We start from the raw sequence: 15,322 nt of genomic DNA on the forward strand, positions 1-15,322 counted from the left end.
TGTCCCTTCTACAAAACAGTACACAGTGAGAAGGCACCATCTATGAGAAAGTAGCCCTTCACCAAACACTACATCTGCTGGTACCTTGATCTTAGACTTGCCTCCAGAACTCTGAGAAATAAATTGCTGCTGTTTATAAACTACCCAGCTCACAGTATTTTGTTATAGCAGCCCAAACAGACTAAGACATCTATTGACCTCTTGATAGAGCGAGAGCTGGATCCCAGGCTCAAAGCTGGAATCACTGGGACTCCTGAGGTATGTATTATAGACATTTGCAAATTACTTCCCCAGATTTATTCTCCCTAACTCCACTTTTTAATAATACCCTAAAATGTTCCATAAAATGGCCTAGGTGAAATTGATTATACTCTCAGCCCCATGTGTGAGCCTTGATTGGCTTAAAACAACTAGCACCTTTTTTCCCAGGACCCACAGACGTTGGTTCAGGAATGGGTGCATAATCCAGTTAGGGATTTTTTTTTTTTTTTTTTTTAATGAGAACTCCTAAATTGAGCCAGAAAGCATGTACCCCTAAGGGCTGTTGGCAGCCATCTTTGGGCAACAACAGGAAAGCCTGAATGAGAACAAAGGAGGTGCAGAGGAGAAATAGTGAAAGTGAAACTAGATCCAGGTGTCAGCATTCAAGCCATAGATTTAAAATCCTTGATGTCTTGGCCCCGGACTCACCAGTTACTGCTTAAATTCCTGTTTCTGCTTCAGCTAGCTTGGGTCTTGTTTTCTTTTACTTCCAACTGAGGTTAAAGTGATCCTCAGAATAAGAGGGGAAAAATCTAGCACTCTGGGTAGGCAGTAGCTGTTTAAGGAAAAGAGGGGTGCAGGTGGCTACACAGAAGTGACTAGCCATCAAGGGATGAGGATGGCATTGGGATGAAAAAGGAAGGGCTGGCTCTGAGCTTCAACATAAAAGAAGTGCACATGAGAATGGTTTCTGTCAGGCCCTCACTTTGGTTAATTCTACTGCTTTCTCCTCAGGGATGATGAAGGCCCTCAACTCTTCCCCAGGGAAATGATGCAACCAGGTAACTGGATCAGAAATGAGAAAGTCAGGAAAAGGGAAAGGTTGCTTGAGCAGTTACTAGGGATAAGGAAAAGGAGGCTAAAAAACAGCAGGGGGTGGCCTGGAGGGAATGTGAAACATTTCTGTGTGCTTTACACACACCTAAAAAAAGAGGACATGGACAGAAACCTAGAGAATAGGAGGACAGCATAATATAGTTACCAAGAATAAGCTAAGAGTTGGTTCCCCGGGACCAAACAGACACCAGTTCCAAAACCCACGAATTACTTACCAGCTGTCTCAATTCACCGAAGCTTCTGTTTCTTGTCTGCAAATGAGCATGAAAGTGCCACCTGTATAAAATAACGGAGGCTCCCAAAATGTAACATAGGGAAGCCTCTAGCAGCGTGTCTGGGAGGAGTAAGCATTATTTGTATTTATCGTATCAAATTAAGGTAGAGGAACACAGGAGGACAGGAGAAAATGAAAATAAAACACTACTTAGATCCTGACCCTCCTCAGTGGTAAGTAGTGAACATTCACTTTGTACAGAAGTAGCACTAAGGCAAATTAAAAGAAAGGTTCACATTTCCTCTAAAAGAAATGGTTTCTGAGACATGCCAGTACCACTTACTCATTGTCCTCTGTACTATACTATACTCTGACAGAGCCACCTTAGTAAATGTGTGAACTGTGCTGACAACACTTGCGAACTTTCAACATGAGGGAACAGCAGGATCACTTAACAGAACAAAATCTTAAAATAATGTCAAAGCTTGATTTCACGTGGTGATGTGTGGCACTGCTCCTCACGAAATCAGGACTACCCCAGCCGGGCAGGGCCGACTAGGTTAGGGTGTCCTGCCCTCACTCACCGGGCCGGGCTTGGGACGAGCTGGACGTGACTGCCGCGGACATTTTCTGTTCAACCTTGAAGCCTTCGCTACAGGAGACCGCCTGGCAGTCGGACTGGGAAGCAAATCTGAGAAACAAAGAGAGACCAGACGGAAAGCCCTTGGGACCAGGAAGCAGAGATGAGATTCTGGTTTGGCAGTGGCACCTGGTATCCACTATTAATAAATAATAGGACTGTCTGACATTTATAAGGCCCTTCATCGGTAATAACAGTGTCATCTCCATAAGCCACTCTATTAGTGGTAACAAATTCTAGCCCCACGCCTGCATTATCTCCTTTAGTATTCTCAACGTCCGCTAACTGCGTCTTATTACCATTTAAAGAAACTGTGGCTCCTTGAGGTAAAGTACTTCGGTCACAACGCGAGGGGGTCCAGACTTGACCCCAGACCTCCAGACTCGGGCGGGGAGGTGGCCGAGGCCTCGGGTGAGCCGCAGGGCAGCCTGCCCAGCCCGGGGAGGACCGCGAGGGCGGGCCGGGCGTGCAGGTGGCTGCACCCCACAAGGGGGCGGGCTCTGCCGGCCAGTCCGGCCCGGAACCCCTGGCAGCCCGCACACAACTACACCTGCCCCGGAGTCTGCGGCGGTGCCTGCAGCGGAGGAGCTCTGTCTTCCCCTTCATTTCACTACGAGCCCGGCGTCCCGCCGCGTGCGCCCCGGCGCAGCCCGCCAGTCCGCCCGGAGCCTGCCTAGTCGCTGCGCTGCACGCCCGGGGTGCGCCCTCCGCCCTGGCTGGGACAGAGGGCTCCGCAGCCGTCATGCTTTCCGCCATCTACACAGTCCTGGCGGGGCTGCTGTTCCTGCCGCTCCTGGTGAACCTCTGCTGTCCCTACTTCTTCCAGGACGTGGGCTACTTCTTGAAGGTAGCCGCCGTGGGCCGGAGGGCGCGCAGCTACGGGCAGCGGCGGCCGGCTCGCACCATCCTGCGGGCGTTCCTGGAGAAAGCGCGCCAGACTCCACACAAGCCTTTTCTACTCTTCCGCGACGAGACTCTCACCTACGCGCAAGTGGACCAGCGCAGCAACCAGGTGGCCCGGGCGCTGCACGACCACCTCGGCCTGCGCCAGGGAGACTGCGTGGCGCTCTTTATGGGTAACGAGCCGGCCTACGTGTGGCTGTGGCTGGGGCTGGTGAAGCTGGGCTGTGCCATGGCGTGCCTCAATTACAACATCCGCGCGAAGTCCCTGCTGCACTGCTTCCAGTGTTGCGGGGCGAAGGTGCTGCTGGCGTCGCCAGGTGAGCCCTGAGGATCGCCCTGCCCTGGCACCAGGGCTTCTCGGCGCCTTGACTAACGAGCCACAGCGTGGCATAAGGGGTTCGCAGAGGGTGGTTCAGATCGGAACTGGAGGTACAGAAAAAGGGGTTGGCAGTGTTTCCTTGAATCGCAAATAATGATCATTTAGAACCACCTGTTGTGGAAGCTAATTATGTGCTAGGTTCTGTGTTAAGCACTCTACAGGCAGTGTGGCTTTTAATCCTCACAATGGGTAGGGTTTGTTATAGGACTTTTATAGATGAGACCACTGAGGTCCTGAGAGGTGAAGCCTCATGCCCAGCCATCTATCTCCAAATTCCAAGCTCCTAATCAATACTTATAACATCTGCATTAAAATGCAGAGGCTCTTGAGTGCGAACTCTAGTGGATCCAGAGGGGCTCTTCTCACCTCTGCTGCTTGACTGGCTGTGTGATCATGGGAAAGTCACTTCTCTCTGTCCCTTGGTTTGCTCCTCTCTAATGAGGCAGGTTTCAATGGTGCTTCCAGCTCTCAACTGCTGTTAGCATCCCTGTCCCTTCCCTGCAGAACAAAGGTGACCCCACCTGATCCCCAGAGAGAAGATATTGGGGATCTGCTGCAGGGCCCTTGTGAGCCCCCACTGCATCTATAACAATAGTGACCCTTTCAGTTCTGTGGTTACCTCCTGCCACATTTCAGCCAGACTTGAAATAGTAACTTAAGTGATGACAAGGCCAGGAAGCGACAGAGAACCTGTTACTCACAGGGCTGATGGCTTTCCCCTCCCAGAGAGCTTGTCTCTGCACTTGAATAAGGACCAAGGGTTCCTTCTCTCAGTCAGTAAGAAGAGGCCTACCCAGGTGTGGGCTGAAAGACCTGGGTGACAGGGAAGGGGTCTAGGGAGCCAAGGAGCCTCAGCTTTCTAGAATGAATTTCTGTGCTAAGCCCTATAGTAGATGCTTTTATTAGCCCAGGAGATAACATATCACTACCCCCCACCCCACCACCACCACCACTATACAGTTGAGAAAACTGAGGCTTAAAATTCCAACCTAGTTCTATCCAAATTCGAAGTCATGCTCTTTCCTACTTTTTTTTTTTTTTTTTTTTTTTTTTTTTTTTTTTTTTTTTTTTGGTGAAAGTCTCATTCTGTTGCCCAGGCTGGAGCGCAGTGGTGCTATTTCAGGTCACTGTAACCTCTGCCTCCCAGGCTCAAGCGATCCTCCCACCTCGGCCTCTCAAGTAGCTGGGACCACAGGCATGCACCACCATGCCCAGCTAATTTTTTGTTATTTTTGGTAAAGACAGGGTTTCACCATGTTGCCCAGGCTGTTCTCAAACTCCTGAGCTCAAGCGATCCATCCACCTTGTGCTGGGATCCCAGCCTCCCAAAGTGCTGGGATTACAGGTGTGAGCCCCTGCACCCAGCCTCTTTCCTACATCTTATTGTCTTCCTCTGCATGAATGTAAAGTGTAAGTGTGCTGGAAGGGATGAAGCGTCCGGTTGCTCTACCCCTTCATTTCATAGCTGGGGAAACTGAGGCAAACCAAGGGGCTACAGAAAGATGAAAGGTTAATTCACTTGTGAGAAACCAGGAATCTTACACACCTGCTTCATGTGGCATGAAATAAATAATCCAAAAAATATAGGCTTTGTATAAAAGTTTAAAAGCAGAAAGCCAAGTTTGAGGCTGGACATGGTGGCTCAAGCCTGTAATCCCAGCACTTTGGGAAGCTGAGGTGGGCGGATCACTTGAGGTTAGGAGTTCAAGACTAGGCTGGCCAACATAGCAAAAATCCCATCTCTACTTTAAAAAAAAAAAATTAGCTGGGCATGGTGGCACGTGCCTGTAATCCCAGCTACCTGGGAGATTGAGGCAGGAGAATCACCTGAACCCAGGAGGCAGAGGTTGCAGTAAGCTGAGATCATGCTACTGCACTCCAGCCTGGGGGAGAGAGTGAGACTCCATCTCAAAAAAAGAAAAAGAAAGACAGACAAGTTTAAAGGTGGCTAAATTATTTGGAAGAGATGGTCCTTTCAAGAAAATTCCTATTAATTTCTAGTTGCCTGAGAAAAGCAGTAACTTCACTACTTTGTAACTAGAAGACTCTCCTAAGCCTATTACTTTACCAGCTTACTTGGAGGGAAATTATTAACACAGTGATCTTTGTACCACTTCAAGAGGCATCTAAATTCTGTTTATCACTTTAGTATCCCAGGCCCCCTGAGAGAGAGGTCACAGGGTTTGGAGTTTTGTTGACAAAGAAGTTCAGGATTAAATGACCATAATACAGTTTGGTTCTGTAATAAAGTCAGAATTACAACCAGATACCCTCTTCCCACCCAGGCAACAGTTTTCTGCCATAGAGCTATGTGTTTACATAGAGAATATATGGAAATTTCTACATTAAAATCAAACATGAACCAGACTTTGCAGTGGACCTACGGCACTCTCTGGACAGTCAACTGACCTCTGAGGGAGGCCACATATTTGAAAAAAAAAGTCAGTTTTTCCAAATCACTGAGATACCTTTGCACATGAAGCAAAATTACAGTCTGTCACAGAGTTGCATGTTTACTAAACATGCCCATGGGAAAATATGTTGAATGGACTTGATTCTTAGAATTCTTTGGTGTTGGAAGGGACCTTAGAGATATTCTAACCCTATAATCCTCTAACTTTAATGAATGTGTTATACTTTTAAAAAAAAAGTTTACAGAAGAAACTTTAATAAGCCTAAGAATCACCTGGGAAGCTTACTTTTAAAAACATTCTGAGGCCGGACTCTATGGCTCACTCCTGTAATCCTAGCACTTTGGGAAGCAGAGGAGGGAGGGTCACTTGAGCCCAGAAGTTCGAGACTAGCCTGGGCAACATAACGAAACCCCGTCTCTACAAAAAAAGAAAAAAAAAAAAAATTTACTGGGCATAATGGTGAGTGCCTGTGGTCCCAGTTACTGGGGAGGCCGAGGTGAAAGGATCACTTGAGCCTGGGAGGTTGAGGCTGTGCTGAGCTGTGATTGTGCCACTGTACTCCAGCCTGGGTGATAGAGTGAGACCCTGTCTCAAAACAAAAAAATAAAATTTCTGAGATCATCCCCAAAAATGCTGATTCAGTAAGACTATGTTGGGGCCCAGGAATGTGTATTTTTATAAGAAATCCCACCCCCAACCCCAGGTGATTTTGAAACAAATGGTCTGAGGACTAGGCTTTGAGAAACAGTCTAGTTTCCCATTGTTTTTTTGTTGTTGTTGTTTGTTTGTTTCTTTGTTTTTGAAACAGAGTCTCGCTCTGTTGCCCAGGCTGGAGTGCAGTGGCACAATCTCGACTCACGGTAACCTCCGCCTCCCAGGTTCAAGCCATTCTTCTGCCTCAGCCTCCCAGGTAGCTGGGACTATAGATGCCCGCCACCATGCCCAGCTAATTTTTGTGTTTTTAGTAGAGATGGGGTTTCACCATGTTGGCCAGGATGGTCTCAATCTCTTGACCTCATGATCCACCCGCCTTGGCCTCCCAAAGTGCTGGGATTAGAGGCATGAGCCACCGCTACTGGCCTTCCCATTGTCGTATAACTATATAAACAAAGGCCTAGAGGGATGATATGAATTGCCCATGGTCAAGTGGATAGTTAGGAACAGAAAGGTAGAGATAGAACCCAGATTTTTTTTTCTCACGAGGCACTGTTTATTCTATCACACCATCTTGAACATGATACATAAATGTGAGTTTGATTCCATACTTTGAATTTCAGCCCAGGGCTTGTAGGCTAGTAAGAGCTCTTGAGCTCCATCTGTCAGTTAAATTCTGCAGTATATGTAAAGGACCAGCACAGAGGCATTTATCATGAGGATTGATCCAGTTGTTATGAATTTGGGGGTTTCTTTATAAAACTTAACAGGACTCAACCCTGCAGGGTTGAGTACAGGAATTTCAGTACTCAGTTACTCCTTCCAATTTTACTGTAGTTACAGAAAGTCAAGACTCACAAACACTTCCCTGAATCAAGCAGCAGCACTGTTTCCCGGAGAATATGACTTTCTCTCTGCTGTACATGTCATGATCATTCTCCAGGGCAGGGTATGATCTAGGTAATCACATGGAAAAATTGTCTCCAACGATAAGAACCTGTATCAATGTTGTAATTAATAAAAGCCAACTGGCTGGGCCAGTAGTTTCTCACACAACTTTCCAAATACAGAATATGGGTGAGACAGTAAAATATATTTTATTTCACACAATATGGGATAGTTTATAAAAACCTACAAAAGAGGACTGAAATAGTACATTTGTTCTGTTTCCATTTATCCTAGCATCAAGACCATCATTAAACTAGCTCTTCTACCAGGTAGATAACCCAGGTCTCCTGAAGGTCCCCTCGTCAGCTCACTAGCAGGGTATACACTGTCTAACTCAACACAGCCATGCGAGGCTCCCACCGTGTAGGCACTACTCTGATACAAGGCTTTAGTAACAGTTAAAGATACTCTCTGTTGCAAAACTGAGTCCCAGATAAGGTATAAAATGTTCCAGATTACCTTTGACCTGCTGTTGCAAGGTTGCAGAAAGCAAAATTAGACCTCCTTTAAACAATGTGATAAAGGAAAATGCTTACAATAGCTTTCAAAAATATTGCATCATTAAAAGCTCTAAGACCGAAGAACTTCATTACAAAACAAGTGTTGAGACCAAGGATAACCCTTGTCATCCAAACTTTTGAGTTTAGATTGAGAAAAACTGATGGTACGACAATTTGATTTTCAAAGCAAGAAACATTTGGAGGAGAAGCCACAAAAAAAAAAAAAAAGAAAAAGAAAAAGAAAGAGAGAGTCCCAACAATGTGCAAGCTAGTTTTCTCTCTGCCATGATGGGATGGAGAAATAAGAAGATGAATTCGTTCAAGGATCTTACAGTCCAGTAAAAGAACTAAACCGCATGCACAAATGATTGTGACACCCAGGAGAGTGTGCTCGGTGTGCTGGGAGAGCTACAATACAAGTGCTGTAGGAAAACAAGCAGAGGTCAAGAGAAGGCTTTTTGGGGGCACTGACTATTGAGCTGGACAAATGCATTGGGGCAAGGGGGCATTCCAGGCAAAAGGAGCACCAGAGGCACTTCTGATCAGGTGCTTAAAACAGTGAGATGCTTCATTAAAGTGTATTGCGATGTAAGAACAATGGCAGGCTGGACTTAATAATAGTCATTTTTTTAAGCTGTTTCCTGAAGGGACTCAGGAAATGGAAAAAATAGGGACTCAGAGAGTCCAAAGAATGGCCAACAGCAGTGGCCTCACTTCCACAGAAGGAAATATTTAATTTTCTAATGCCAACTTTAGTCCAGAATCAAGGCACAGAAATAATCTAATCACTCTTCTCACCTATTTGGGCTGCCCAAGGAGTAACTTAAATGAGGTGCTTCAATGCACTTTGTCTCAAGGGCTTAGAATTCTCTCATATATCTTTGAATAATTCCCTAGTAATGTCTAGCACATAGTAGGCAGTCAATAAATGTCTGTTGGGCAGGGCGTGGTGGCTCATGCCTGTAATCTCAACACTTTGGGAGGCCAAGATGGGCCTCCTGACCTGAGGTCAGGAGTTTGAGATCAGCATGGCGAAACCCTGTCTCTATTAAAAATACAAAAATTAGTTGGGCATGGTGGTGGGCACCTGTAATCCCAGCTACTCGGGAGGCTGAGGCACAAGAATCACTTGAACCTGGGAGGCAGAGGTTGCAGTGAGCCAAGATCACACCACTGCCAGGGTGACAGAGTGAGACTATCCAGATAGGTAGGTAGGTAGGTAGGTAGATGGATGGGTGGATGCATACATGCATACATACATAATAGATAGATAATGTCTGTTGAATTAATGGGTTCCATTATTCTGGTTGATTGTGACAGGCTTTCTTCCCTGAAGCTTAAGGACCACTGGGTTGGGCATGAGGGCCTGAAAAATGATGTAACAAAATCAGATGTGAAAATATCCATTTAAACTCAATCTCCGCTGGGCCCGGCCTTACCCTACTACAGGCTTACTTATCTCCCAAATGTCCTCCTAATCAATGATCGTGTCCAGCCCTCTGGCAGTGCACAGTAGGACAGCGGTGCTCTCCTCGGGTCTCAGTGCAGCGAGCAAGCCGGTGGTGAGCACAGGATGGGCTGGAAAGGATCTGTGAGTAGGATGGTGCAGGACCCTGTGCAAGGACAGAAACCCAGACACCAAATGATTAATATATCCGAGGACTGGGTTTCCCAGCCTAGTAGCCCAAGGAAAGGTAGCTTAAAGATATTCTCTAAAATTTTTCTTCTTTCACTGCTCTTAACTGAAGCTTGCAAAGGAGGTGATTGTACATCTCCATCCAAGAACCAAATTAGCACTTTGCTGGCATATATGGGAATGCACTTTATTTTCTTCAGAAACAGGGAATTAAGAGGTAAAAACAAACTCTGAATCAGGTGTTAATGTTATTGAATCTGAAAGATAAGGATAGAGTTCAGATTATTCTATATAATAAGTGGCTAGTATTTGAAAAGGACCTTCCCACAGCCTCTGAGAAAAAGGAAGTAGATCGTTGGTAGACAGATGACATGGTTGCTTACAGATATCAAATGCTAACAATTATGTAAGGCCTTGTGTGACCTAGTAACTCAGGATAAGGAATTACCTTTGATTCCAGGGCTATCTAGAAAGCAAGAGTTCATATAAGCAAGAACTTTAACTTGGAGAAATAAAAATTAACATCAAGGAGATTACTACTTAATTACATAAATGTAAAATGAGAATGTATTTCCTTGTTAAATTTTTGCTTACTCCTGGTGGAACTTAAGCATTTTTATGACCTCTGGGTGGTTTGTTTTGTGTGGGGAAGAGGGAGGAGTACACACACGTCTCTCTCTACATACATATATAGTATTATAATATGCGTCATCTTGCTGTACAAAATACTGTCATTCCAAACTGCCAATGATTGAGATACAAAATTACAGTTACAAATGGCATTTTAGGAACTATTTTTAGATTGTCTTCAAGGACTATGTTATTAATAGCACTAGTTTGTGTTTCAGTTGCTTTCCTGAGTGAAGAAAAGAGATAAACCTTCAAGCTTGACTTGCTCATTAACCAACCATTTCATGATGAGAGTACATTTCCTTTCACTACCTTCCTTTTGGAACTTACCTTCTTGGTAAATATTTCTGGGGTGTTTTGTTTAATCCAGTCAGTTACTCATTCACTGGGGCAGTCTAGTAGCAGAACAAGCTACTAAACTGAATGTTTTCCTATTGGAAAGCTGCAGGTTTAGCCTGAGCACCTAACGCCTTAGTAATGAAGATTGATTCAGCTCACCACCCACCCAATCTCCTTGCCTTCTAGCAATGGGCTTGTTTATTCAGAAAATTCCTTTTTCCTTAAAAAAAAAGAAAAGAAAAGAAAAAGAAAAAAAAAAAGGCAGGGACAGACTTAATATGCTACCTTAATTTTTTAAAATTTTCTTTGAACAGACTTTAAGGGGATGGGGCAGTGGTGTTGTAATCACTTGATTTTTCAACACCCAAGTGTGTGCTCTTTCTCTGAGGGTTTATTTCAGTCTATAACTTAAAACTATACTGATGAAGAACTAACTGATAGAGCTGCTCTACACCCTTCAGGCAACTTTCTGTGACTACTGTTTCTCATATTTAAACTTTCAATAAAGCTTGAGGTTTTGCTCTTCAAGAAAAGATCATCCATGTTACTCATTAAAGGCAGATCCACATGATTGAACAAGCACTGAGCAGAAGGCCAAGCAGCCAGCCTCTTCCAAGAACTAAGGCACTTTGCTAGAACTTAATCTGAATGGCTCATACAAGGAGGTGGGAATCTCAGAAACCCAGAATGATTCTTTTCATTTTGCACGTGACCCTCCATACACTGGCTTGGTGAATCTCTTCTCATTTGTAGAAATAAGATTACTGGTATCTATATCACAGGGTTTGTATGAAAATTATGTGAAGTGATATATGTATAAAACTATACCAACAGTTCTATGCAAATGAAAATTTTAAATGTGTATTATTAGTAACGAGAGAGGTGGGTGCATGCTGTGATGTGCCACCCAGATCCCCGCTTTAGGACTGACAGACTCACTCTTCAGCACCTGGGAGCTCTCAGCTGAGACCTCTCCCAGGACTTGTCCTTGGTTGAAGAGAGACACTTTGCCCAAGGTTAAGCACCACCACCCCAGCGTGAGTCCATTGGGCTGGTCAAAGGGCAGGTGTGAAGGCACAGCCTACCTCCCTTAATTTGGGACAACCCTGAAGGGCATCCCAGGTCCAGAGTCCCCTTAGGATTAGAGGATCTGCTGAGGGAGGCTTCTGATGTGTCTGCATTACAGTTCAATGTCTCCCTCTATCCAGTCTACTTCCCTTGCAGCCTCACAGGTCCCATTCCCAAGAGCACTCCTGCATGCACATCTCAGAGTCTCAGAGAACCCAACCTTGACAAATAGAATTATAGCTTATATGTTCTAGTTGATATTCACTCTTAGATGAGCAGACTTTACAATAAGAATTATAAAAGATAGATAGATATTTTATGCTTAAATTAGAAAATATGTAGGCCAACCAGGCACAGTGGCTCATGCCTGTAATCCCAACACTTTGGGAGGCCAAGGTGGGTAGATCACACTTGAGGTTGGGAGTTCAAGACCAGCCTGGCCAACATGGTGAAGCCCCGTCTCTACCAAAAGTACAAAAATTAGCCGGGTGTGGTGGCAGGCATCTGTAATCCCAGCTACTCGGGAGGCTGAGGCAGGAGAATCGCTTGAACCCAGGAGGCGGATATTGCAGAGTTGAGATCACACCATTGCACTCCAGCCTGGGTGACAGAGTGAGACTCCATCTCAAAATAAAAAAAAGACATTAAATATCAACTAGATAGTTGACAGGTAGATGCACATCCAGAATTTCCTTTCAAATTTCATTTTTTCTTTCTACATCTTTAAGGGAAGAAAGGCTTCCATAGTGTGTCCTGATATGGTTGGCAAGCCACTGGAAACTCAAGTCTGCCCAAATAACAAATCTACACCAACAGCCTACAGGAGATGGAAGGAAATGGTGTAGGGCAGGGGCAATGGCCCTCCCTTCAGATTAGATAACTTGCATAAAAGGTCAGGAATCACAAACTACATGCCTGCAGAGGGCCAGCTAGGAACATGAATGAAGTACACATGATGTGAAGTTGCTTGGACCGTGATCAAGCATGACACCAGCTTAATTACATTTCCTTTTGTTATTATTAATGTTTCATACTAATACCTGAGTACGTTTTTCTTTTTTTTAGTTTTCTTTTTTTTTTTTTGGAGACAGGGTCTCACTCTGTTGCCCAGGCTGGAGTCCAGTAACATAATCATGGCTCACTGCAGCCTTGACCTCCCAGGCTCAGGTGATCCTCCCACCTCAGCCTCCAAAGTAGCTGGGACTACAGGTGTGCGCCACCACATCCGGCTAACATTTTTTTGTGTGTGTATTTTTTTATAGAGGTGTTTTGCCATGTTGCCCAGGCTAGCTGTGATTTTTCTTAAAAAAAAAAAAAAAAAAAAAAAAAAGTACAGAAAAACTTAAAGTCCCTTTTGACCTACCATTTTCCCCTCATTAAGATAATTACTTGGAGGTGAAAAAGAAAAAAGACAAAAAAAAAAAAAAAGACTGTTACTAAGTCCTATCTATTCTACCTACCAGATATCTCTTGAGTACATTCACTTCTCTCTACCCACTGCTGCCTCCACAGTGTAGACAAGCTTCATCTAACAGCTGGTCTCCCTACCTCTGCTCACTGCCCCTCCAGTCCACTTGCCTGGCTTAAGCCAGGCCCTCAGGGACCTGCTTTCTAAGTCTCCAGCCTCTTCTCCCAACCTTATTCCCCTCCCACTCCACATTCCAGTCAGCTTTAACCTCTTTTGGTTACTCGGGCCTCAGGCTGCGTTGGCTCTGGGCCTTTGCATAAGCCGTTCCACTGCCCAGACGCAGGCTTAGTCAGTCCCAGCGGATCTTCATCTCCACCATCTGCTCATCTTTCAGGTCTCAGTTTACAGGGCACTTCTTCTAGGTCGTCTTTCTGCCCCCCCACCACCACCTGCTCCCCAAATACCTTCTCCTTCCCCAGTTGTGACACCTATGGCCACTTATTTTGATTTTTGTTTGTTTCTCCTCTATTAGACCTGGGCTCTATGAAAACAGGGACAATGTTTTGCTCACTGTCATATCCAGCATGTAGAGACCTGCCTGGCACAGAGGGAACACTCTTTAAATAGATGTTGAATAAATGTTGGGAGGGAGGGAATGAGAATGGATCCAGGTAACTTATGAACGGGTTGTTTGACTATGGACCCTGAGTCTCATGACAGGAGGAAAGACAGGAGATTTCACAGTTCTTTAGCAGTAGGAGTTGCTGTTTTTAAATTTACCTCTGTGGGCCCTTACTTGTAAGCAAGGCATACTTGTATCTCAGAAATTATTTCATCTTACATTATGTTTTCTTAAAGGTTTATCAACTCACAGATCTGAATCCTTTAAGCAGCTTTAGCTTATTCCTCTGTCTCTTCCACACTAATATCATACTTTGTGCAAATTTTTTTCAATTATAAACATTTATTGAGCACTTATCTAGTAGTTCTGGGCGTGCAAAGATGATTTGATTATGATCTTAATTTCAAAGATCTCCCTGTTTAATAGAGGAAAAAATGAATTAAACCACATCTGCCGGGCATGGTAGCTCACACCTGTAATCCCAGCACTTTGAAAGGCAGAGGTGGGAGGATTGCTTGAGCTCAGAAGTTGGAGATCAGCCTGGGCAACGTAGTGGGACACCATCTCTACAAAAAGTTAGCTGGGCATATGGTACGCCTGTAGTCCCAGTTACTTGGGAGGCTGAAATGGGAGGATCACTTGAGCCCAGGAGTTTGACGCTGCAGTAAGCCATGATCACACCACTGCACTCCAGCCTGGGAGACAGAGCAGGACCCTGTCTCAAAAGAAAAAAAAAATTGAACCCTATCAGACTGTGTATAAGTGCCCTGATAATTGTAAATACGGGCTCGTATGGGAGCTGTAGAAGGGAGCAGCTAACTTTGCAGAGGGGGGAAAGGTAACAGAAAAGAAGTGCTACCTACACTGAGTCTTGAGGATAAGCAGGAGTTTTCCAGGTGACCAGCGGGTGAGAGACCATGAAACAACCTGGACAAAAGTAATGAGACGTGAACATACGGGTACCTTCAGAGATTGTCCATACATCAGTGTGGTTAGAGGAAAGAGGGCAAGAGGTAGAGAGTAGGAGATGACACAGAATACCAGCAGGAGTGGGACTGGGAGGGACCTCTGGACCTCCCGAATAAGGGGAGTGGATTCTGTGACAAGGGATGAACAGCCCTGAAAAACAGGGTGGCAGCAAGAAGTTGGATGAGAGTGAAGCTGATAAATTAGAAGCAGGAAGAGACTCAAGGGCAGGACATTGGTCAGGAGGCTATAGCAATAATCTAGGTAGGATATAATGAGGACGTGAGCCAAGGCAGTGGCACAGGAGTGGATGCTGCCATCCCAGTTTCTGCAACAGTCATATTTCTGGTAACCTTTCTGGAGTGCTGAAGGACTAGAGAGCAACCAGACAAAAATTTTTAAAAAAAAAAATGTAAAGGAGGGGAATAGAGATTCTTGGGGCAAAAGGAAAAAAGAGAACTGTTCAATAAGGAAAGTACAATCATAGCACTTTACTTGGCTCTGCAGTGAGTATTTTCATAGTCATAATTGTGTTGATTCTGATTGTTGGTTTTCAGCTTCTAGAGCAAATCCATAAAGCTGGGAAGACAGAATAATGGTATCAGAATAAATGTTAAATGTAAATGCTATTACCCTAGACAATGTAAAGTGAAGATAATAACTGTCAGAAAGGGACAGGGTGAAATGGAAGTAGGAATCAAAATTGATAGGCCAAGAACTAGCAGGAAACGCATATTTTTTGGTGATGGAGAGGTAATTGCCAGAAGAAACAGCTTTTAAAAAATTGACAATGGTGGGCTGGGTGCTGTGGCTCACACCTGTAATCCCAGCACTTTGGGAGGCCAAAGTAGGTGGATCACGAGGTCAGGAGATCAAGACCATCCTGGCTAACACAGTGAAACC

At 44.8% G+C, this 15,322-nt stretch overlaps 2 protein-coding genes across 2 annotated transcripts in view; one reads left to right on the top strand and one right to left on the bottom strand.

The window, feature by feature from the left end:
- ATP8B4 (ATPase phospholipid transporting 8B4 (putative)) overlaps nt 1-3,126 on the bottom strand; it is a 315,343-nt gene extending 312,217 nt beyond the window's left edge. Inside the window, exons 1-2 of the mRNA XM_077939397.1 lie at nt 2,252-3,126; nt 1,897-2,003 (exon numbers count right to left, since the gene is read on the bottom strand). The gene's annotated coding sequence lies outside the window, so the exon portion shown is untranslated. The remainder of the gene's footprint in view (nt 1-1,896; nt 2,004-2,251) is intronic.
- The window catches only part of SLC27A2 (solute carrier family 27 member 2), a 53,478-nt gene continuing 40,423 nt past the window's right edge, over nt 2,268-15,322 (top strand). The window contains exon 1 of the mRNA XM_001114121.5: nt 2,268-3,172. Within this exon, the coding sequence (XP_001114121.3) occupies nt 2,695-3,172 (478 nt within the window). The 5' untranslated portion in view covers nt 2,268-2,694. The remainder of the gene's footprint in view (nt 3,173-15,322) is intronic.

The sequence above is a fragment of the Macaca mulatta genome, chromosome 7 (assembly GCF_049350105.2).
Source record: "Macaca mulatta isolate MMU2019108-1 chromosome 7, T2T-MMU8v2.0, whole genome shotgun sequence".
Classification (NCBI taxonomy): Eukaryota; Metazoa; Chordata; class Mammalia; order Primates; family Cercopithecidae; genus Macaca; species Macaca mulatta.